The sequence below is a fragment of the Fistularia commersonii genome, chromosome 17 (assembly GCF_037954325.1).
Source record: "Fistularia commersonii isolate RoL2024-O1a breed Wild chromosome 17, RoL_Fcom_v1.0, whole genome shotgun sequence".
NCBI classification, from domain to species: domain Eukaryota; kingdom Metazoa; phylum Chordata; class Actinopteri; order Syngnathiformes; family Fistulariidae; genus Fistularia; species Fistularia commersonii.
The window spans coordinates 8,998,969-9,023,634 of NC_141300.1; the positions used below are offsets into that span (position 1 = coordinate 8,998,969).

General features: G+C 37.7%; 1 protein-coding gene across 1 annotated transcript in view; it reads right to left on the minus strand.

Moving 5' to 3' along the window:
- The window catches only part of LOC147224961 (axonemal central pair apparatus protein HYDIN-like), a 54,204-nt gene extending 37,346 nt beyond the window's left edge, over positions 1 to 16,858 (minus strand). Inside the window, exons 1-16 of the mRNA XM_086163675.1 lie at positions 16,760 to 16,858; positions 15,273 to 15,392; positions 14,832 to 14,966; positions 14,169 to 14,368; positions 13,040 to 13,164; positions 8,251 to 8,452; positions 7,706 to 7,889; positions 7,389 to 7,488; positions 6,140 to 6,258; positions 5,582 to 5,805; positions 4,351 to 4,418; positions 3,929 to 4,170; positions 3,624 to 3,724; positions 2,369 to 2,504; positions 1,615 to 1,779; positions 1,306 to 1,458 (exon numbers count right to left, since the gene is read on the minus strand). Coding sequence (XP_086019801.1) covers positions 1,306 to 1,458; positions 1,615 to 1,779; positions 2,369 to 2,504; positions 3,624 to 3,724; positions 3,929 to 4,170; positions 4,351 to 4,418; positions 5,582 to 5,805; positions 6,140 to 6,258; positions 7,389 to 7,488; positions 7,706 to 7,889; positions 8,251 to 8,452; positions 13,040 to 13,164; positions 14,169 to 14,368; positions 14,832 to 14,966; positions 15,273 to 15,392; positions 16,760 to 16,858 — 2,373 coding nt within the window. The remainder of the gene's footprint in view (positions 1 to 1,305; positions 1,459 to 1,614; positions 1,780 to 2,368; positions 2,505 to 3,623; positions 3,725 to 3,928; positions 4,171 to 4,350; positions 4,419 to 5,581; positions 5,806 to 6,139; positions 6,259 to 7,388; positions 7,489 to 7,705; positions 7,890 to 8,250; positions 8,453 to 13,039; positions 13,165 to 14,168; positions 14,369 to 14,831; positions 14,967 to 15,272; positions 15,393 to 16,759) is intronic.
- Positions 16,859 to 24,666: the final 7,808 nt, after the last annotated feature.

The window sequence follows — 24,666 nt, forward strand, 5'->3', positions numbered from 1 at the left end:
ATAAGTGGAATATACCACAGTTTGGTATCTAGAATGTATATATTGCACTGCAGTTATTTGCATTATTGGTTTCACATTGCATTACTTTGGTCGACAACAGACTTATATAAGAGATAGGTGTTCTTAGAAAAGGGTTTAGCATATTAATTTGTCGATCAAGACTTCAGTGCTATGCAGCTTCTCTGCAGGGTTCTAAAATATAAATATCTACAGTGTACCTTTCACAGTGCTAGTTCATTTCCCACAGATGGCCAATTAGAAGGATACTTTCATCAAAATCTTTGTTCTTTAGTCATGTTGTCTGTTTGAGTGGTTCTCAGCCAGCCTATTAAGCAAGATGTAACATAAGTCTGAAATTTTGGATTGATTGACACTTTACAGCACAGAAGTGAAATTTCTTCCTTCAGCACTGTGTAAGAGGAAAGGACAGGGTCACACAACTGCAGTTATACTGCATTGCCTGTGTGTGCACAGTTGTCTATGCTGACAAAGGACTTGTGTTAATTCCCTTTCGATATCAGGCAACACTGATGAGGTGTTCACAGACCGGCTTTCGAGAGGCAAGCGAAATAGTGAATATGATTGAAATCTGGTCTCAATTTTCCATAGACCTCAGAGATGAATACAGCATACAATGAGTGCAATAAAAAGTAAAATGGTCGCCTAAAATTTTCCCATTATCTAGAGAGGGTGTGTTTTTTTAAACACATTAAATTAACAATGAATTTGGTAGAATGTGAATTGAGGAGCAAAGACAAAATGCTGCTGAACAAGGACATGGGCTCCTTTAAATGCAAATAAAAAAGAGAATTGGCATTTTTGTTTCACTGAAACATTACAAATGGCAAACACAAACAGCAGTTTGAGTTGAGCAGTGTTCCATTTTCCACGTGTCTCATTGATTTAATTCATTATGTCTCAAAATTACAAAATGTCAACCTCCAAGTGGTTGATAGTACAAAGCGCTCTAGACTGAAGAAAACCTGTCTGTTTCCCAGTGATAGAGGCAGAATTCGATCAAGGACTAATTAAATCAAGAACTAAAAGGGAGCTGAACTTATCAACTCATTAATTATATGTCCAAATGAATTGAAAATCCATTAGTCACATAGCAAAGGAAGACACTGAGTTTTGAACAAAAGTCTACCGGTGATGAGTAGATACCAAATACAAGTGGTCTTTACAAAATGCTGAAGCTCATCTCATTTTTGGTGAGCAAAATTACTTATATATTATTGTCATGTGCCATACTGCCAACGGAAGCAATGACTTAGAACTGATTCTTGGCTGGTGTGTGTTTGATACCATGCGAGCTGTAAATCGAGCCGATATTGGTGCCTTGTTAGATATGCTCAAGGTTCTAGTAGTGTCAGTCAAAACTGGGATTCTCCCAAAATCTAGGAGTCCACTTTGAATTTGAACCGCTGGACCTTTCCCATTGCATGACAAGTAAACCTCCTGAAACAGAAAAGAGAGGGATTAGTTCACTAAATCTACTGAATAAGACAAAACACTACGCTTGCCTTCAGAAAAAGAATAAAAAAATATCTCAACTGCATCAGTATGCAAGTACTCTTCGACCAACTATACATGAAATAAAGAGCCCATACTGACCAAGGGAGGGTTAACACTGCCAAACACAGCAACGTGCAGAATATGAAAAGATTTTCCGACAGTCTTGGCCCGCACAGTCAAATGAAGTTCAAATGAACTCTGTGGAAAAATTAAACCCCTGGGTGTCGAACTGCCAAAAATCAATGATGGACTCTCCTCATGTTCCTTAGAAGTTGGAAGAGACAAGACTTTATTTCAGCATCATTATGTACTATAGTAAATATATTCTGCAGGTATTATAGTTTAACTGGTTTGGTGCTCCTCAAACTTGTCATTGCTCTTAATGGGCTGCTGGGCTTGGATATCAGCTGCAGATTCCAAATACAAGTTGTCCTGCTGTCATCTCAGTCTTTCATGATTGTCCTCATGTATTCTGTTTAACTACTCAGTTCATACTTGTCACTGTTTTGATCATCAAGATCACTCAATGGTGGACCTTTGAGGTAATCCAAAGTAACTTTGGCCAGAACCAACAGTCTTTGACTGGTGGCCTTTCAAATAGTCATATTGTTTTTGCTTTCAAGACAAGCAAGGAACTAGTGGTTATTGTTTTTTTTTTTTTTTCCAAATACAAGCAAGTAAAAAATATATTCAGGTGTAAAAGCCAAATTATTTTGTTGTAATGACCTGCACAAAAGTAATTGTCTTACTATAAATACCATATGTATGAAGACGTCATAGCTATCATGTTTATATTGCTGTTTTATGACATTCCAACCCCTTATCCCCATCCCCTTATAGATGCCTTATTAACCTGTTCCAGCATGCCAAAGCATGCAGGCAGACTGCTGGTGTTGATCAGCCGCACAGTCTGCTCATAAGGATGATCAATGAAACAACTTTGCAAGTCCAATACTGGAGTCTCCACCACAATCTCAGGAACAATGCACCTACTCGTGGTGACAAGGATGGAGGAACAAAATGGAGAAGAAAATGTATGATGGTTATGGATGCATGAAAAGATTCAATATATTAATTGATGCCAAGGAAAATGTATTTGCACTATGCACACACACATGAATATATTTTTTTTTTTTGGGGGGGGGGGTTGACACAAATTTTGTTATTTTTAACTGTTTACCAAAAGATATTCAAGACGTGCGTTGCTACACAACAACTCACTCATAAGTGAAATTAGCGATAGGATTTAGGAATTCAGATATTTGATATGTAGCTGCTTTTTCCAGGTAGAAAAGTTTGTGGGATTCAAATGATTTAGTAGCTTTCCCTAAAATGGCCATCTAAAATGGTACCTTTGCACAATTAATTCCCTTTCCATTCTAATCATCTCCTCTCTTAGTGACCATCTGAGACACACTCATCTGGTGTAATTGATATTCCTATGTTCTTGCTGTACATTCTGGTTACGTGGCATAGTAAGTCAATTCTTTGCTGATTCTTGGCATGAAGATTGATGTTATCGACAGAGGATTTGATCAATGGTTGCTGTAATTCAGAATTGGTATCCATGGACATTTTGTGTGACGATCAGGCTTAGGGAGTTTCAATATTTATGCAGAAGAGCAGCAGGGAAAGTGCATTACACACTCTCTATGCACTACCTCCAAGCTGCGTGGCACAGGAGATAGAGCAATCATCTTTAGAACAAACATTTCTGGCTCCTTTCCCGGCTTCTCCTAGTGTGTTGAAAGTGTTGTCGAGCAAGACATTGAACCCCTAACCGCTCCCCTGGCGCTGGTCAATGGCAGCCACAAACAAATAGGACAAGACATGGTTTATCCATGATGGGTTAATTGCAGAGAATGAGTTTCCCCACGAGGATTAACAAAGGATAAATTATTAATACATTAATATATCCCACCTTCTACTGTAACTTGCCTGACTAGTTTTTAGGTGGACACCAATTTTTTTCTCCGCTTCTCGTGCCCTTATGATGTTGTACAGGTATAAGCATTCCATAATTCATGCATTTTCCTCACATATACATCATTATTTTTTCAAAATGTAAATTTAATGATATTACATTCATTTGTGTATGTATGTCTGACCTGGCATTGATAGGCAGAGTCATGATCTCCTCTCCAACACCCTCAACATCTACAACCAGAGCCACCCTGTAAGTTTTAACTGTGTTGGAGCACAAAGTCACCTGTTTATACAAAGCACAAAAGCAATATGAAAACACAGAATCACAGAGACAAAATAACTTTGGTCATGATTTTAGTATTAATAGAAGAAAATACAAAAGTTCATGATTTCCATTGCCTTAATTTGTAATTAAGTCAGCAAGCTATATACAAATACCTGTAATACATTACTAGAACAGTTGAAGTACTTCATGAGTTCACTTAACTGTAATGGTGACATCTGACATGGCACGCACAGACCCTGAAGCCGGACTAACAATGAACTCTACTGGCTTTTCACGGAGATCTCTAGCAACGCTGCCTTGCCAATTTTTAATGCTCAACTCAGAGACCTGCTTGGCACTAGACACACTGGTATCCCCTGTGCCATCACCCAAAACACGCAGGGCAAAGGTCAGAGGTACAAAGGAAGTGTTAAATAGCGTACAATTGGAAGATTGAGGGAAACCTGTGCAGAAAGAGAGATAAGTTAATGACGGGAAACAGAGATTAGACCAAAATTTATGACAGACATGAAAAGAAATAAATTTAAAAGGGAGGCGGCTGTGCTGGAGGGAAATTGTTCCGGCAAACAGTAGAGCTTTATTTCGTGCAGAAATTGTAGTGTAACAGTGATATTGATTCTCACCAAAAGCTACATTTCCAAAATTGAGCTCTGCAACATTGAAGTGGAATGTTGGACCAATGACGCAGCCCCTAAATAAAAACACACATGGACTGTCAGAAAAAAAGTTTAAAAAAGAAACAGAAAAAAAATCACACTCTGCTCTATTTTACACCAGGATCCGGTCATCAAATACAGATATACAAGTGTCATTTACTAATACATACTAGACCCTAGCTTGAAAACAGATAGACGGCTTCTTTCCCTTTTGACTGGTCCTTCAAGAGTCATCTCAGAAAATCAACATCCTTCATCTAACCCTACTCTCTGTATCCCCTTTTCTCACACCAACTAACTTCATGTCCTCTTGCAGTACATCCATTAATATTCTCTTTGGTCTTCCCCTAGACTTCAGACACACTGACAGAATATCTTTATTTTTCACAGATCATTTTAGAAAAATAAATTAACCAATCCTGTGTCGTGTGGCTCAAAATTCCAAAAGCTGTTTTCAGTTGAGTTTTGCGCATCTTGATTTTGCCCATTTTTCTTCTCTTTCAACCAACATTAGAAAAAGCACTGTTGATTTCTAGTATGACATCAAATTATTGTTGTTTAATCAGAGAACAGACCACAGGATTACAACAAATCAACTGTCAAATTATCTGACCAATGCAAAAGACTAAATGGATTTTGCAAACAAGTATATTTTTGCGAGTGTGGTCATCCTTGCATTACGTTTCCCAACCAAAAGCCTTTGCATTTCGTTCAGATCCGACAGATAATTTCACCTAAATGTCCCGTGATGGCAATTACAAAAAAAAACACAACAGCTTTTGTAATTGCTATTCCCTCAACTGGGGAAATCTTGCCATCAGATGTGTGATAGGTCTCCTAAATCAGTCTTAATGTAACTGAAGATGTAAATCTGTTGTATGAGCAATTTTCCCCCTAATCTTTTTGGATTTACATTTTGTTACTGTACCTTAATGTCATTATTTATTGAATATGCTTTGGGTATGCTGAAAAATGAAAAAAAGGAAAAACATTCCTCACGTATTCCTCTAAGAATAACACAATAATTTTACCAATATAGTCAAGTCCCACACCTTTAATGTTCTTAGGTAATGTACATAAATACATACATAAAAGTACAACTTGTTTTACTTTTTTTAACACGGAGTGAGTTAATTTGTCTCAATTTGCTTAGGTAAACCTGAATATAAAGCGCTATTCAATCTATGTTGAACATCACCTGAAGGTTATGATAAGTGGATGACTCTGCCCTTTGACAGTTAGCAGCAGGTTCTCAGAGAAGGTCCCCAATATGCAACTGTGAAAGGTGACTTTGACAGTCTGGCAAGCCCCAGAAGGGACAAGACCATCTTTAGGATAGAAGGAGAAACACCGACCAAATATGGTGTCGGGGCTTGACAGTGTGAATGGAGCATCAATCAGCCCAATATTCGATAACAGCACCTGAAAAAGTATACAGATTTAGTGATAAACAATACATTACTACTGTTATCTAACATATACAAATACAGACATACATACATACATATATATACACACAAACACACGCACATACACATACACACACACACACACACACATATAGATAGCTAGATAGCTAGATAGATAGATAGCTAGATAGATAGATAGATAGATAGATAGATAGATAGATAGATAGATAGATAGATAGATAGATAGATAGATAGATAGATAGATAGATAGATAGATAGATAGATAGATAGATAGATAGATAGATAGATAGATAGATATATAATGACGCTGCTTTAGTTTTTTTTACCTCATAACAGTCTATGTCCCCAATGAAAACATTTTTCATTTCCATTTGGTTATAGTTAACCTGAAGTTTAGGTCCCATCGCCTCACCCTTGATTGTCAAAGGAAGACGAGATGCCTGTCCTACATAAAAACACAGGCAACCTTGTGAGAATATTCTCAGCAGACAATAACAGAAAGATGGGTCGAAATGGCGTAAAACAACCCAGTTTGTTGTATAATCACTTATCAGTTACTTTCACTTAAGATAATTGTCAGAGATGTGCTGAATGCTATAGTTTTATGGTTTAAACTCTTGAATTCTAAAAACAATAATTAGATATACTAAAAAATAAGTTTTAAGCTAAAAAGAAATACGGTGTACAGTGGGTTCTAGTCTAGTTGTAATTGACTTGGACCTAACAGGTCATCACATGGAAATTCATGTAAAACAGGTTTCTATTTCCAGAGACACATTGCCACATGCACATTTCCAAAAAACAATTTACAAAATTTACAACTTAGAGGGGAAGAATATATTGGGGACTGCATTGTATGAAATAAAAAGTAACCTTATGCCAAACAATGATCGATACATAAGGAGGAACGTAACTGTAAAATTTCAGAAGTTCGAAAAAATGCCCTTCTTTCGTAACCCAACAGACAGCAAACAGTTTGCCACCCACACCACTGTGACCCACAGATAGATGTGGGTCATATATGATATATATAGTCAATCTTATCAGTGTAATGGAGGAATCCCCTGTCCGGTTCACTGAGGAATAAAACTAATGATGAGTGTTTTTGAATTATAAGGGAGAGTGGGGCCCTCTACTTTGCATTTGATCCTCTGTCAACATTACTAAAAAGAAAATCCAGTCCTTGTGTTTCAAAACGATATTCATGTATTATATAACAAGTCACGCAACTGAAAAAAAAAAATTGTCAGCCAGGAGGAAAAGAGGTGAAGCCCAAAGGAGAAATGGGGGTGGGATGAAGGAAGACATTCAGTTAGTGGATGTTACATAGAAGGATGCAAAGGAAAGGGTAAAATGGGAACAGATGATCCAATGTAGCAAAGCCCAAAGAAGAAGATGATGAAGGAGTACTGTTGAAATAGCATTCTGCTAACGCTTGCATGCAGGAAAAATTAAAAAGGTTTTAAACTTATAAATGGAACCAGTGACTGATTGCAATCTGAGTGATGTCCCTTAACATTTAACTTGGTACTATTGACAAATGTTTAAAAAATCCTATTCTTACAAGAAACTCACCTGTGATGTCGCAATATATGGTTTCTTGATATAATTTTGCCTCCTCAGGCTTGAAGACAATGGTGAATTCTGCAGTAGTGTTCGGCCAAATTTCACCCACCTAAATCATGTTAGAAAACAGATCAAAATATTATTGTACTGAAGACTCCAAGGCAGACATGCTCATTTTTATTCTATGCTCAAATACAAAAATAGTCTTTGTGGCAGTGGGCTTCACAGCATTTGTACATTTGTATGCTGTACCATGTTACTATTTTCTAAAAAAAGGGTGGTGTGACTACAAACAAGAGGCATGAAATGTAGCCAAAAGCACAAACCATTGGCTCGATTGATATGCAACTGTCTGAGAGGTTGAGCAAACGGTCCATTGCAGCCTGACCTCTGCATTCCTGGATTGCTCTGGAGAGCATTGGGACACAATGACTGGCTGTGTGGATTGATTCGCTCTGAGAACTAAACCGTTCCTTCTCCTCCTCCTTTTGTTGGAGTGCTAAGCAATCGCTGGAGACAGACAAGCGGAAATAAGAAATAAAACAAATCACGAAGGTCTAAAGAAAGCAAAGCGAGGGTAGAACAAAGAGCTGCCAATAGGAAGTAAATGACATGTGAGCTATTTCCGGCACCATATACCTTTGTGGAATGTAGAAAAGTGCAGGTGATCTTACATAGTACAAGTTCCAAGACACACTGATCTTACATCGTACAAGTACCCAGATACAGTGGCCTGATTAAACATCTTTGTGCATGTGTGTGCACATCCATGTGTAGTATTACTGAGCTAATTAAGTGTCCACATAAGCAGGTCAAAAAAGGCAAAATCAAACATGCTAATTAGTGCTGTCAGCATGGATACTGTATGTACCTTAATTTGCACTGGTCCTCTTCTTGTTGGCTTGACCATGCAGTCCAGTAATACTGAAGAGGGATTTCACTAATGTTTCTGAGGGACACCGTATGTGTGTTAGTGAAGGTGATGTAAGTGTTTTTGAGCAGGACAAGGTCAGGTTCAAAATGGATGTTTAGTTCCTCACAAGACCCGTAGAGGCTGATATATACATGTTCACCTGTGCAAAAGAACCAGAACAAATTGGACAATTAAAAATATACACATGGACTGAAGGAGTATTTTCTGAATTATGTTTACATGATGCTTTGGGACACAAGTTACAGGGCAAGAGTGACAGAAAAAAAAAGAGACCCAAAAGCTAAATAAGTGTGTTGTGTTTGAGTGGACTCCTCAAGCAATAATATCAGTGAGGAATACCAACACTAACATGTTCAGTGGTCTTTAGCTATCAACTGGTTTTGAATCCAAAGGCAATACAAATACCATGAAAACAGACATGAAATATAATACAATGACAACTGATCTCTTTTGAAGTACATCAGCTTGAAAAAGTGTAACCTTTGCTATAAGAAATGATTCATGGATTCAACAGAATAAATTAAACCAAGTGTAGCTTTCCAGAAAAATGTTCCAAAGATATTATATATCAGAAAAGACATGTCCTCTTACAGCAAAAAACAAACATTAAACAACATTAAATGAGTGTCTACAAAATAGGGTGTGCCATCACATAATTCTCTCTCAGGAGAAAATGGCTAAAGATAATAGTAGAAAAAAGATAGTTGTTTTGTATAAAACCACCAAAATCAAGGTCCAGTGTATGTGTCTGTTTTGTTTCCACTTAATTCAGAAGGACCTTTAGTGTCCAAATGATCCACAAAGTCATGTCAGACAGATGGCTTGATTTTTCTTTCATATAAGTTCCCTTTTCTACCACAGGTATGATCTACAAACCACACAATGAAAACCCATACGCAACTTTTTTTTTCATTTGGATTAATCAATATTTATAGATTTATCATAGTTCAAAAGTTGCCAGGATTGAAAGGCTTTGAAGTTTACCACTGGCTCTCTTCTCTTTTCAATTCCTCAGCTCAGGTGATCCTACTTGCTTATTGCAACCAGAGTACACATTACATCACATATAATACGTCATTAATATTAAAAATGAAACCTACACAAAAAGTGACATGAGGGAATGTATCATTTATGAGAAATCAAGCTCAATGAGCCCAGAGGGGAATTAATACAAATTTTAGTTTTGAGTACTTTGGGTAATTTTTTTCAGCCAAGACATATCAAAATGAAGTCCTTTACCATTTTTAATCTCCATTGGTTATTCAGTTCTAATGTGGGGTTATTCTAGTACTAAATTACTAGTAGGATTGATTGTTGCTCTGTTGGATAATAAGTAAAATCTTGAAGACTCACACTCAGGGGGATTGGGTGTGCTGCTCTTTAGGGGTATCCGGCAACATTTTGTGTAAGTTTTTTTTTGCTTTCTGGCACACAGCCCAAGGATATTCAATGAAGTTATAAGGGTCCTTAAAATCGCTGTATTGAAGAACAAATACACTAGTCAGAACATTTTAAATTGTAGCTTAAAATGTCACAGTAATCTGTATTTAAATATTAAATACCTATATTTTGGCTTTTAACAATGGTATGTTTTGCAAAACACACCTGATATGTCACTTATTGCTTGCCAATTCAGGACAGAAAAAAGGAGAAGACCTGACATTTTGCAGTTTGAACATTTTTTACAATGATCAGAGATGACCGGATTAGCGTTTTACAAAGACTAGGGTTTTGCATGACAACAAAAGCTAAAGACACCATAACAAATAACAAAACGAGTGCAGTACATACACAACACCAACATAACTATTCATTTTCTAATACACCTTTACAAGTCAAGAAGATGTCATAAAGAAGACATCTGTCAGAAAAATTTTGTCTGCACCCTCTGCTTAATTAGGTTAAGATCAAGGACTTCTTTAAACGTAGAACTAGCAAACAACATCAAACATTTGATAACAATGCCAAAGGAAAAAAATGGAAGAGAAGATACAATATAACTGGATGTCAAATCAAAAATACCTCTGCAATGATCATTTTATATAAAGTTCAAATATCTGCTAAATGCAATTGGATAGGAGTAAGAGTTTTCCCAGGAGTGACCAGAAGTGATTAATTGGGCCCGAGACACCTTATTTCTAAATAACATGAAGACCTGAAAACTCCTAATGTGACCTACTTAATTGATGAACATAATCCACAACATCAATAACCTGACTAAGTCCAGAGTGATGGCGGAAAAATAAAAACTATGAAGAATGTAGCTTGAAAAATATATACAATTACTATGTATTTCCTATCAAAATACCAATCACAATTTAAAAACTGTCCACAATTTCTTTCAATGGGTCAATTAGAGAGAGAAAGAGATTGGAAATTAAAAAAAGAAAGCCTGGCACAGCTTGGCAGCGTGACTAGTTCTTTACTTTGGCTCTCCTCAAGACACAGTCTACGTTGTGTCGCGATATCATCAGCTCCAGGGGACGACACAAAAGAGAACATAGATGATGATGGATGAGTGATAGAAGGAAATGAGGGGGAAAGAACTAAGAACTGGAAACTACAGCGGGAAAAGTAATTATCGCCCAGCATCCGGATGCTATGACAGCAGGTGACAGACAGGGTGAGTTGCAGCTTATTGCTAAGCTTTAATCATCACTGTACCCCCCCAAAGTTCTCAAGCCCCCAACATACTTTCTCTTCTCATAATTTCCCTATGTACACTGTGAGAACTTCTCAACCCCCTTAGCTGTCTTTGATTAAGGCTCAAACAGCAGGTCTGCTGTTTGTGTGTGAGTGTGTACATGAACATTTACTTGAATTTAAGCCTGAATGTTTATGTCCTGCTGCTTTGTGTTTATGTGCATGGTGCTTTTTTACAAAGCTCTACATTGAAGTACCCTTGGTTCTATAGCCTTGTCAAAGCAGATGGTTCAGCGCTTTCCTGGAGATGGCTATCTTTTCATGCAAATCAGTACTTGCATCTTGTATTTGCAAGTGTTATTTGCAGTCCCTATGTCCTCTATTGTAAGTCGCTTTGGATAAAAGCGTCTGCCAAATGTAATGCAATGTAATGTAATACTTGTGATGAAAAAGACAGGGGACATTGAGGAAGTACGTGTTTGTTAAAGGGGAATAATCAAAAGCGCTTGGCACACCTTTAACCTTTTTAAAGCTTAACTTCGTTTAAACTGAAATGGGGAAATAAAGATGTGGCTGCTACTTTTGTTGAGTGTTATGATGAACATGCAAAGTGACACCATCAACGCACTGGCTCATATGCAAATAAGCTACCTCAGTCAGCTTATACTTATTTCTCCGATGGGACCAAGTCAAGCTTTTTTCAGGCATGCTGACCTAAAACATACATGAGAGTGGAGGAGACAGGGAAAGGTGTTAAATTAAAAATGATCATTTCTTGATGGGTAGTAAGTGGTGTTCTGGAACTAGGCTGACCATCCCTTTATGAAAACTTAATGCTGCTGAATTCCAACAATTTTGTGACTTCCTCTGCAGACCTGCTGTTAAAGTAACCTCTCTGCTTCTTTAAATCACACAATGAGGGGCAAAATGAAATAAAATCCTTATACTATGCACTAAATAAGAAAAATAACAAAAACAAAAACACAGGAAAAATTATATATTTAAACAAAATAATCTCTGAAGATGCTAAACATAAATATCTTATAATGTCTCAGCCTTTGGAATAATGAGTGCCACAGTCTTATATGTCATTATTAAATAAAATTAAAAACATAAGATTTCACAAGATTAACACAAGTGATAAAAGAACAATGAGAGTGTCACCATTCTACTGGCCCCGAAAACACACACTATGAAAAATGGGCGAGATGCATACATAATGGGCAACCCAAATCTTTTTCTATGCATACTCATGCTGCATTCATTGAACATAGTCGGTCATTTCACTTAACATTCCTTTTAAAATATAATGTGTGACTACAGTAGCCATTATTGACTATTAAAACTAACTATAACCAAATAGGTAATATCCTTAACTAATAAACTTTTGTTAAACGAGTACAAACTACTATTGGTAATTGTACTGTGATACTAATAAGAATGCTGATTATGCAACACTATAAAAATCTGTGTTCTATCATTTGGCATTATCTAGTGTGTGTGAGTACATGTATATAGGGAACAAGACACAATGAGACTAGAATTTGTAAAGCTTCATATCAGAAAAGAATAATCAATGTTTTTATGGGACATTTTCCATTAAAGTGGTGTACCAACGAATACGGATAAGAGTAGAACACAGATTAAATAGTATGATTAAGATGTAGACACCTTTTAATGACAAGACAGATCTGATATTAAGAATGTTTTGAAGATGGAAGAAGGCAACTCTGGTAACCTCTTTACTATGAAGAAAAAAATGAAATTTTTATGTGTTTGATAATGGTGTAAAGGGCATTACATTTATGGTTTGATATCATGACAGAGTTTCACATGGTCATCAGCCCGAGTGAGAACGTGTATGACACAAAAATAGATGTATAATCCTGAAACAAATCATAACCTATCTTGAACCTTGATTGAGGCACAAAGTTGACAAAGAAACTATGTGAATGGTGTTAATTAACAGAAAATGGTACTACATTAATACTGTATGTTTCTTTTTTTTCCGATGAACACTAAATACCGGTAAGAGGGGTGTTCTAGGTAACCTGACATGAATCCTTAAATCTGATTATCCTACCGCTGTGGTACTGCAGCACCAAGTCCTGCTTGTGGTCTCCTGTGGTCAAGGGGTTGAAATACACAGTGAACTGCATGCTCTCACCAATATCAAGGGTCCCTGAACAAGGTGTAACTGAAAAAGGCCTGGAAGAGAATAGTGATGATTTTAGAGAATTAAAAAATAAGTATAAAAAATTTAACAATAGTATTACATCATCATGTGTCATGATTTCGACCTCCCTTTACCCAGGCACCCGAGTAAGTACAGTCACTTGTTGAGCTAGATAAGGATATGACAAAGATAAATAATCTCAGTGTTCATCACAAGAGGCAGATTTCTTAAAGCATAGAATAAAGCTACTGGCTATCACCACATTAACTTATAGTTGGCCATCATCACAGAAATGTTGTGCTATAGTACATGTGCATAGTACTGATACAGGTGCATTTATGCTATCAAAACAAGACTGTGGTGACTTGGTAAGTAACTCAAAAATCATTCCAGAGCTTTTATCAGATCCATTTATGTGCTTCATACATTTATCTGTAATGACACACACCCAGAAACTGTGGGTGTGTGAAACTTACAATGACTTTTTCAAAGTCTACTTCTCTGTATAATCTTCCTGTATTAATTGTGGGAGTGTAAAATGAATTGCCAGGAAAAGCAAGAAAAAAACTTCTCAACATTACCTTTTACATTTTAGTTAGAGGAAATTAAGAAGATAATATATGTGTGACATTTTTTATCATCACAGCCATGGCGTACCATTTTTTTTTGGATATTATCTTATGGAAATTTAGAAATTATTTTTATGAATTCTCATGGTATAAACCTATCAATTCTCATCACCAACAACTGGATGTATACATAACAGCAAACAAACTTACTTTATGATGTTGAAATTTGATAAATGACCACAAGCAAACCTTAAGTATATGTTATCTGTATATTCCCTGTTTCTGCCAAGAATAATGAATAAAAAAATAAAGATACATATGATTGCTGATAAATAAACAAATAGTCATCTCATAAATAGGTACGCACAATATCAAAATTATTAAATTAAAATGTTTTTGCCTTTCTCGGTTTTGTGAACTTTTCCCAATCAGCTCTTCCCAATTAGCCTATCATTTTTCAGACTCACCTTTTTGTCTGTAACTTGAACATTGATCTGCTGTTTCCTGTATTGCGGACAAGTTGAGTCCTCCGTGTGGAGGCTTTCACTTGACAGACAGGTAAATGGAGCTCATCGTGAAAGTCAAGAATGGCCCTTGGCCCAATAGCATGTATCGGAACCTCGAACTTCTCCCTCTCAGTCACAAAAAACAGTCTATGGTGATGGTCCTTCATAGATATGTAGAAGAAAAAGAAGAAGCGATGGGAGATAAACTCCCAATGCAAGGAAATATATATTCAGTCATTGCCTTTACAAGAACAACATAAACATGCTCATGATTTTGACAATCACATCTGACACTGACTTTGCTAACCCTCAAAATTATTATAACTTACAGCATCAGGCAGAGGAAATTACAGAATATATAGCAGAACACTAGATAAGGATATTTGTAAATGTCATGTTATTGGACAGTATAGAAAGATATGATTTCAACTTGCAATCTGTTTTTGATTACATTTCCTACAGACCTTTCTGTGTGTTGCTTTAAGGTGTAGTTATTACTTGAATGGCTCCTTACAGAATGCCCTACTTTATCGTCCCTTGGTTCCAACAGCCGAAATTACAGAATCATTTATTCATTTAATTGAATTGTATACTATGTGAGTGCAGGTAAGCAGTTTGTAGCACCTTGTTCTCCAGTGGAGTGAAGAGGACAGTGAAGTTGGCAGACAGCCCTGGCGCAACTTTGTTCCTTGCATCCTCTGAATATACAACAGAGAAGTATTCTGACTCCTGCTGCTCCAGTTTCACCTGCCGGGAAACCTTGATAAAGATAAAGCATCTGGCATTATTTTAAAAATCCATACATTACATAGGATAAAGTCAGAGCAAAGTAGATGCTTACAATGAACTTCCGGATTGTTTAAACTGAAAATTGAATGATTTATTTTTATATTAAAACATTCTTCCACATTTCAATTACATTTGCAAATGACAAAAGTATGTACCCCTAACCAATCCATATTGCACATGCAGTAAATGTGTCTGTCTCTGTATTGGTTTGTTTGTCAGTTTCATAGATACATTAGCATAGCACATTTGAGTATAATAATTCAGCCAGTGACACACCTTGTCATTGTTGAAGAGGACTAGGGGTAAATGATAGGTCTGTCCAGGAGTGAAGTTTTGGAAAACCAGCTTGGATGGGAATGGTTGAAAAAGTGTTTTGTTCACATCCAACATGGATGCCTGATGGCACACAAATAGCAGACAAACGCTTAGTCAAGCACATCTCATACTTACAGATTCCTTAGCAAAAACACCCATGATTTACCTGAATGGTCAAGGGATTTAATAGACAATCTAAGCAACCACCTGTAAAGTTGAAGAACTTACATATCAAGAGGTATAATTTGTGTTTTTAGTTACTAGTGTGTGTTATTAACTGTCTGCCAAGCAATTAAATGGCCATTACAATTACAAGTAATCTCACCAAGCAGAATAGGTGGGCCGCTATTTAAGGAATGCCTTATACATATTTTACTTACTGAAGTATTACATAAAGAGAATGATAATTTGAATATTCTTTGTCGATCATTTAATTGTTTTGATGGGTATATCTCAATAAAAGGGATTGTCGCAAGACGCAATGTCAAAAATGTTGACTGAAGAGTACAAAGACTTGAAAAGTATTTGCCGGTCATTCATCTACCTTCTTCCCCTGCAGGGAAGAAGTCTGGTGATATTAACATATTTGACCAGTCAACAAAAATGTGGACAGACTGAGATACAAAAATAGACTGTCCTGATTAGGACATGAGGGCAGGCACTACACCTCTCCAATTTAAATTCATAGGCATTTCCTCCCCTTTTGATGGCATTTTCTGCTTCAGGCCTGCTGTTACATTCAGACTCTGAAAGTACAAAGCATTCAGTCACATTGGCTGTCCTCTGCCCATCAATTAAGGCCTGCTGACTACAGAAAATAGCTTTGGTGCAATGTGAATGACCTCAGCTGATTGCTCATGTATGAAATGAATGATGAAATAATAAAGTATTTGTTTTTATACTTTCTAGTGGTAGGTTTAGTTCCATTCGGCTTGTGATATACCCTTCTTTCATCCTTTATATTATATCTAATTCTACTAAAAGGGCATTGCATGCAAACCATGTACGAGTTTCTAAGTTATCAAAGGATAAGAAACTGTTTCATTAAATCATATATCTTAGTGGTATGAGGGTTCTTTGTACTGAGGAGACAGCATGTCACATTTAAATGCTGGCCTTATTTATTTTTATAAGTATAAAATGCTATGGTGGATTCCCTGGGGTTTCATTCTTATTAAGATGAAAGTTGTCAGGGGAGAAATTTCAGCAGACAGCAGTGATAATGGCCAACTTCTTTCTCACTTTCTTTTTTTTGCTCTTCTGTTGTTCAGTGTCACTGTCACTACTCTCAGTGGTAGAGCTGTACCAGTTCCTGAACTTCACATTCATATGGATTGTAACACAGTAAATTGTCACAGTAAAATCTCCCAAAACTTTTTTAAATTTTGTTGACAAGGAAAGGATGTCACTAAGCAACAAAAGTAGTGTGACAGTATTGTGGCCTTTACTTTTTGATGTGTAGTCAGGCTCATGTCATATAGCTCCAGGATGCTGGGTGGGTGCATTTCAGTCGTATTAGCCAGGCGCTCCAATGTAGTTTGCAACATCTCATGGGTGTAAACAGATGGAGTCCTCTGTAATAAAACACCAATAGTGTGTTACAATATCAAATATGACATCTTATTTCCTTCTTGGTAATTAAATATCACATTTCTTGGTGAGTAATTAGGAAAGCATAACTGACAGTATGAGAAATATCAATGGCAGCTTACTGCTCATGGTTCATCCATGATCAGTTAATTACAGAGAACAAATTTCCCCACAGGGATTAATAAAGGATAAAGTTTATTAAGTCTCCCTGCAGTCAAAGTGGGGTCTTGTTACTACAGTTGAATGTTTGAGTTATTCTGCAGTGCTGAAACATCAGTTTGACTACAAATTTACTGATTGAAATTAAAAAAAAAAATTCCCCTGTATTTCCTGGAGTCAAGGTCTGCTTATATAATTTGTTTAAATATCACTGAGCCATTCCTGGTCCAATATCAAGGGATGTGATGCAGAGAGGAATTTCCTGCAAGGGATTAATAAAGTAAAATTAAAAATAAGAAAGAAATGCCTGCCATCATAAGGTAAATCCTTTAAACTAGACAGCCTCACCCTTCCTTGAGCTGCCACCTTACTGTGGTGGAGGGGTTTGCACACCCCATTGATCCTAGGAGGGGTCGAGGGGAGCTATGGAGTCTCTGCTTTTTGCAGATGATTTGGTTCTGTTGGCTTAATCAGGCCTTAATCTCCAGCTCTCACTGGAGAGGTTCACAGCCTAGTGTGAAGTGGCCAGGATGAGGATCGGCACCTCCAAATCTGAGACCATGGTGCTCAACTGGAAACAGGTTGAATGCCCACTCCATTTGGGTAATAGGTCCTGCACCAAGAGGAGGAGTCCAAGTATCTTGGGATCTTGTTTACGAGTGAGGGAAGAATGGAGCGGGAGATCAACATGCGGATTGGTGCAGCGTCTACAGTGACTACAGCGGACTGTGTACCGGTCTGTTGTGGTGAAGAGGGAGCTGAGCCAAAAAGCGAAGCTCTCAATTTATTGGTCGATCTACATTCCCACCCTTATCTATGGTTACGAGCTGATCGCAGAAATGAGGCCATAATGAGTTTCCTCCGCAGGGTGGCCAGACTCTCCCTTAGAGATAGGGTGAGAAGTTTGGTCATATGGGAGGAGCTCGGAGTAGAGTCGCTACTCCTCTGCATAGAGAGGAGTCAGACGAGGTGGCTCGAGCGCCGGGTCAGGATGCCTCCTGGATGCCTCACGGGGGAGGTATTCCGGCAAGTCCATCTCGGAGGAGACCACAGGGAAAACCCACGAGACACTGTAGAGATAATGTCTCCAGGCTGGCCTGAGAGCACCTTAGGGTCCCTCCAGAGGAGATGGACCATGTGGCAGGGGAGAAGGAGGTCTGGGCCTCACTGTTCCGCCTGCGGTCCACACAACCCTACTTCAGATAAGCGGCGGAAGATGGATGGATGGATGGATGGATGGATGGATGGATGGATGGATGGATGGATGGATGGATGGACAGCCTCAGCCTATGGAATGTATGGCATCTTATTGAAGGACAAAACTAAAAGAGGAGGTTTCTGATGATAATAATTTGATTGCTCCTGAGGAGGATGTGTGCTTCATCCACCCTCATCGTCCATACTGATTCTGTTTCTCTTGCCACAGTTAAGATTGCACGTTCTGAGGTTGTGAGTCTCCGACAGATAATACTTGAGGGACAATCTCTTGCATTTCTTAGTAAAATTACACCACTCAATTGTCTGTCATATTTGGCTTTGGCCCAGTGGCAAAGAAACATCTAAATGCACTTAGCCTTTGTCAGGGTTTTTCCACAAGATTTCACATTCTGTATGTTATTGCTGTGTTCTACCTGTGAAACAATATAAATAGAAAATACACTGTATAGTTACTAGACCTACAGGAATTAATGTGAAACACCATTTGCGTTATTTCTGGTTTAGTATAGGTATAATTTATGTAATTGAAATATGAAATGTGAAACAGGTAACTGAGATTACTTAAACCCACCAAGCTAAGGCTAGTGGAACAAGAATCTATTCAAATGTGGCTCAAATGTGTTCTAGGTAGAACCCAAATTAATGATACCTGTTGATCTGAGGCAAATCTTTGGTGGTAAATGTTCAACTCTAATTGTAGATACCATTTTGATTTCAGCAAATGGGTTCCATGACTACCTGTACTTTTCAGTTGCTACAGCACTGTCAGATGTGCTGAGTAATTATAATACATACAAATACATTTAAAATAAAAATGTAGTCAATAGGTGGACAGTGACAAAGCAGACTGAGTACCCGTTCTCACCCTCCTAGTGGTGTCAGTGTGAACCGGTTTCTGTTGAAAGGCCGGAGAAATACTGTTCTCTAACTTCTGTTCTGTTGAGGGAATTTGAATGGACTTCATGTTCAATGTTGTCCCCTGAAACAGAGTTGAGTCGAATGGAAAGGGGGAAAACAAATCAGGCTACGCGAGCATTCGTTTCAAGACGTTTAAAGTTAGCTTGTATCAATTACTTAAAAATCAAGTTCTGTTTTGTTTTAATTCAAAGCTTACCTTCGGTTGACTAAAAGGCTCTTTATTGAAGAGAAAATTAGAGAATTTTAGCGGTCGTGAATATACAGCAGTTGTGTTGACTCGGCAAAACAATTTCTTTATCTATCGTGAATATAAAAGGAATAAATGATGCGGACAGGAAAAAACACGGCATGATCATCTCAATTCAGTGCCCATCACCACACCCGTGTTAGTTGTGGTTTGTTGCCATGGTAACGTAGTTAATGACTTCTCTACAAGGTGTCTCCTGGTAGGCTGCGGGAGCCGCACAGCGGAAGTGTACGCCGAGGTTTGGAGGAACACGAAGAGGAATAGAATTAGTTATCAGCTTCGATTGACGTGTAATTGAAGCCCTCATAAGTTTAAAACAATGATTATGTGTTTGAATACAGTAAAAGTATAGTATGGTAATAGAGAAATTGCCGTCAAAGACAAATAAAGTTTCTTGGATTTGAAAGGGAAAAAAAATCTGTGCTTTATCTGATTCTGGTCCGCAATCACTATGTAAGCGGTCATTGTTTTAAGATTATTATACAAAGGAAATAACCATTTGAAGTAACAGTCTCACCATGGTTTATGATAGATATTTCAACGCCGACTACAGCAAATAAGAGTGAAGACTTGCTTTAAAACAAAGCAAACAGGAAGACTCTTGCATGTCACTCATGTTTCAATCAGCTAAACAATCTAACTGGATAAGACTGGGTTATAACATCTTCTTCTCTCCTTTCAGCTTTTCCCTTCAGAGATCACCCAACAAAATCACCTGCCTCAATCTGACCCTATTCTCCGCATCCTCTTCTCTCACGCCAACTAATTTCATGCCCTCTTTCACTGCATCCATAAAACTCCTCCCTGGTCTTCCTTTAGTCCTCCTTTCTGGAACTTCCAACCTTAGCATCTTGGCAAGGTACAGAAAACCTTCCCAATATTGCAAATTCAAATCATTGCAAAAATGAAAGAAATAATAAGCGATTTGGTTCAAACAAGCTCAAGCATTGGTAAGGAGGACAAAAAAGCAGAATAAAAGGATACACTTGAGAAAGCAGTGGATGGTGGATGAACTATGGGGACAATTATCAGGATTGGAGAGGGACATGAGGGAATGAGACTATGCAGTATTGACTGATGAAGAAGAGAGTACTAAAACAAATAAGAAAAAGTAGGATTGATGGATAGCAATGCAGCCTCAAGGCGGCACAGGCCAGTGTCTCCCAGAGCCGGTCCCCAGCCCGGATAAATGCAGAGGGTTGCATCAGGAAGGGCACCCAGCGTAAAACCAAATATGAATAAAACCCAAAAGAAGAAGAAGAGGATTGATGGATAGCTCTTTGTCAAGGTGAACAGCTCCATTAACTTGACAGAAGAAAAAAGAACAAAAAGGTAATATCTAATACATAGAGATATCAAGTACAAAAGTGTGGTGTAACTAACTAGACGTGTGTGTGTGTGTGTGTGTGTGTGTGTGTGTGTGTGCGAGCGCACGCAAGCACGTGTGAACGTGAGCCATACATGTGTAAGAGGACTACAAAGAGGACTTGAAACCCCAGTGAACATGGTGACTCGACAGGAATTTCCAATTTAAACTGCAAATTTACAACTCCACTCTTTTATCACCCTTGACTGTCTGCGGTCATGACATATGACATACATATTTGAACGGATATAGCAGCTCCTAATCTTCTTCATCCCCTATAAAGTAGGGACGTAAGAAAAGAAATTCTCACAAAGCCCAAAGTAGGATTTTCTCACCATACCACAATATTATAAAGCCCAAACCATAAAATAATTGACAGAAAATTCTAATACTTTGAAACTAGAGCCATTACTGGTCCTTCTGAACAAACAAACATTTTTTTTTTTTTCAAATATCAATTTTGGGTAACAGTGCTCAGACATACCATTTCAGTTATTTTTGCTCATTTAGCGGTTAACATCCTTTTTTATTTTGCATGGAGGTAGGCTTGAAAACAGTTTCTGTCCTTGTTCAGACAAAGATGCACTCTGCATTTCTCACAGCACACATGGGCAAAGAGACCTACGCAGTGGTTGCATCTGTGTCGTGTTTCCCATGGTTGGAAATGATCAAGGCCATCCTTTCTCACATTGGGGGGCACTTCTGTCGTTTTCCTCTTCCGGGGAGGGGTTGGTGTTGCTTTTGGAGAGGATGTGGTCACACTTTTCCATCCTCAGACACATTGAGGTTGTCCTGAAAGTGAATTGGTGTCACCAAATTCAGGAATCGACCCCGTGACATCACATTACAAACTGGAGTGTATCTTGTCTCCATCTCCCAGTAACCGCATACATTGGGCATCTGTACTAACCCCGTGTTCATGTACATACCCAGAACTTGCTCGATTTCTCAGGCATTTGTGTTCACCGGCTTTTCCATTTTTCTGTACACTGTACAAGGTTGTTTTTTCAATTTCTTGTAGCACAAGAAACACACAAAATCTTTAAAATACTAATATTGTGTCTAATCAAGCCTTTCTTCAGAGTCTTCCTCAACATATTCCAAAAACTCAACAGATACTGGTTCAAATTGGAGCATCCACTGTTGCTCCTTCCTTTTCACTTTGCCCCTTGCTGACTGCTTTGGGGTTTTGTCCTTTGGTTTTATTGTGTCCTCTTCTGGGACGTCTGGGCCTTCATCATCATCACTACAATCTGGGTTTTCCCCTTCCTCGTCATCAATGTTATCTGGGATTTCTCCAATCCTTGCAGTAGGAGTCCATTTCTCCTCCTCCATCATCATCATCTTCCCCTACCTGTTTTATGTCACTTGAATTCCCATCTATAATCCTCTTCGGACCAATCTACAACACTGCATTTTTTTACCATCGAAAAACACACATGCACACAAAAAATCCCAGATTATTGTACATTTTTTCCTTGAATTTGTCAGCTTTTAGTGAAAATCAGTGAGCAAAAGAAAATGACTAGCAATAGTACCATCACAGCACCCAACTAGTCTATAATCATCTAATTTTCGTCTTGAAATGGACAAAATTATGCAATTTAAACATTTAATTAGTTTACTTGAAAAAAAATTGTATGTTACTTGATGTTATGTATAATGCATGAAATACAATAAAATGACAATTGACTGATTTAGAGTTATATGACCTTGTATGCATGCTGTATCAAATCTGATACAGCATTTTCAACAAGGTTTTACTGGAATATATATTATAAAATATTAAGCAATTTCACATTGCATCAACTGTTCCTATTGATGTTTCACAAAAAAAAAAAAAAAAAAAAGTTTTTCTGACCTTAACTTTCTCAGAATTGACCAAGTTTTTTTTTCCAAAAAAACTTCCTGTGTCTCATTCTTTAGTAATGGTGATCTTGTAGCATCACTGGAAACCTCCCTAGACATGCACTGCATGTACCTAATTGTATACATTAGGTATTATTGGGTATTTCAGGGAAAGAGATGTCACACTTCTCATGTGGAGGGCTCAAAAACTCATGTATGATATGTTTGGCATTATGGGGTTAAGCATCTGATTCAAGACTCAAGATTCAAAATGTTTAATATCATATGTACAATATGAAAACATGTTTCCCTGTAGAATGAAATTCTTACTTTGCTGTCTGCAGTGAAAAAACCTTAGAGTGGAGGAGTCTGCTCTATTTAAAAAAAGCGAGCAAGCAAACACGTCTATCAACGAGGGCACCATGTCACAGATTTGATTATTCATAAGATACTTACCAAAATGTTATAGAAATTGAGAAATAAAACAACAATGGCCCTTCACATTAAAATATTGTTTTGGTTTTACTACTGAATGTTGATGCTTAAACATCACCTAATGCTTAAAGAATTAAATCGCGTGGTTTATTCCTTTTCTGATTTTCATCAGCTTAAAATGTGACAGGGTAGCAGTTTCATTTGTATAATACTGTAGCGAGTTACGAATGTTAATGTTACATTAAAGCTCATTTTCTGTGTGATTTTGGTGTTGCTGGAAATAATGGGGTATGGTTTGGGGGTGCAAGGAATTCTGAGGGGTTACCTGGAATTGGACGCAAACAGGTGTGTGTTCCAGGTTCGCATGGCGTGGCGTGGCTGTGGGCAACAACAGCTATCGTCATTGAACAGAATAACGTTCTACCGTCACTCAGGTATTCTCCCTGACTGCCAACATTACAATAATAAGGACAATTTAGCAGAGTAAAACACAGAGCAGAAACAATGTTTAAAGAATACATCATGATCCAATAGTTCATACTTGAGGAAAATGGCATCTACATTCCTTAAGTGACAAAGGAATAGGTACATACTATGAATTAAAACACTGTATTTTTGTATGACCGATCATAATCAATACACCAGCTTTTGCTCTTGTGATTTTGTGTTTCAAACAAAAATGCAGCTGTGAGGGCTGTTGTGTTATGTAATATATCTTTGCCTGCAGCAGGGTCACAACAGTGCTCAAATTATGAACCCAAGGAACTCAAAGTAACAACACGAGAAAACATCTATATAATAGTTGCAAACTATTAATAGTTGAATGCATTTGCTTAATACATGTATTTAACTTTTTCATTGATATTATTTTCTGTTATTGTGCTTTCCTCAATCAGAAGAAATTATTTCTTTTTCAAAACTATTTCATTTTATTTGTCACAAAAATTACACAATGCTCTAAGTGTCGTCTTTTTCAGCCATCCCACCACTTTAAAGAAAAGCATGAGACCTGAAGCCTCTCTCAGACTAGATAATATAACATTGTCAGTATCTGTTAACTACCAAGAGGAAATAATTTACAGGTTTACAACACTTAAGCTGAGATAATGTTCCTTTATTGGGTCAGGTTTCAAAAGCATAACTATTGTTTTATTGTCGTCTAACAGTCAAGCTCGAGGCTTTCAGGCTGAGTCAGCACTTTTAATGTTCACAGTGTGTGTTTTGCTCGTGCTTGTGCTTGTGCTTGTGTGTGTGTGTATGTGTGTGTGTACATAGAGACACAAAGCCTGAAACCAAACAATAGCCCTGCTCAGGCATATTTCTGTCATAACAAAGGCACCTGGAATTTAGATCTCATTGAATGTTCAAGGGCATTTTACTTTTAACTGCTCATCAAACACTGCACATTGCATATTTTGTCTTTCTATCTGTGTCCCTCTGTCTTTCTTAAGCTCACCTTTGTCCCCTCCACCCCCTTTTCTCAGTCTTGTCTCACTCAATGAGCAACCGAGACTGCTAGAAAATTGGATTTCCTTAGCTCCGCCCCCGTTAGCTTGGGGGTCTATGACGTCACT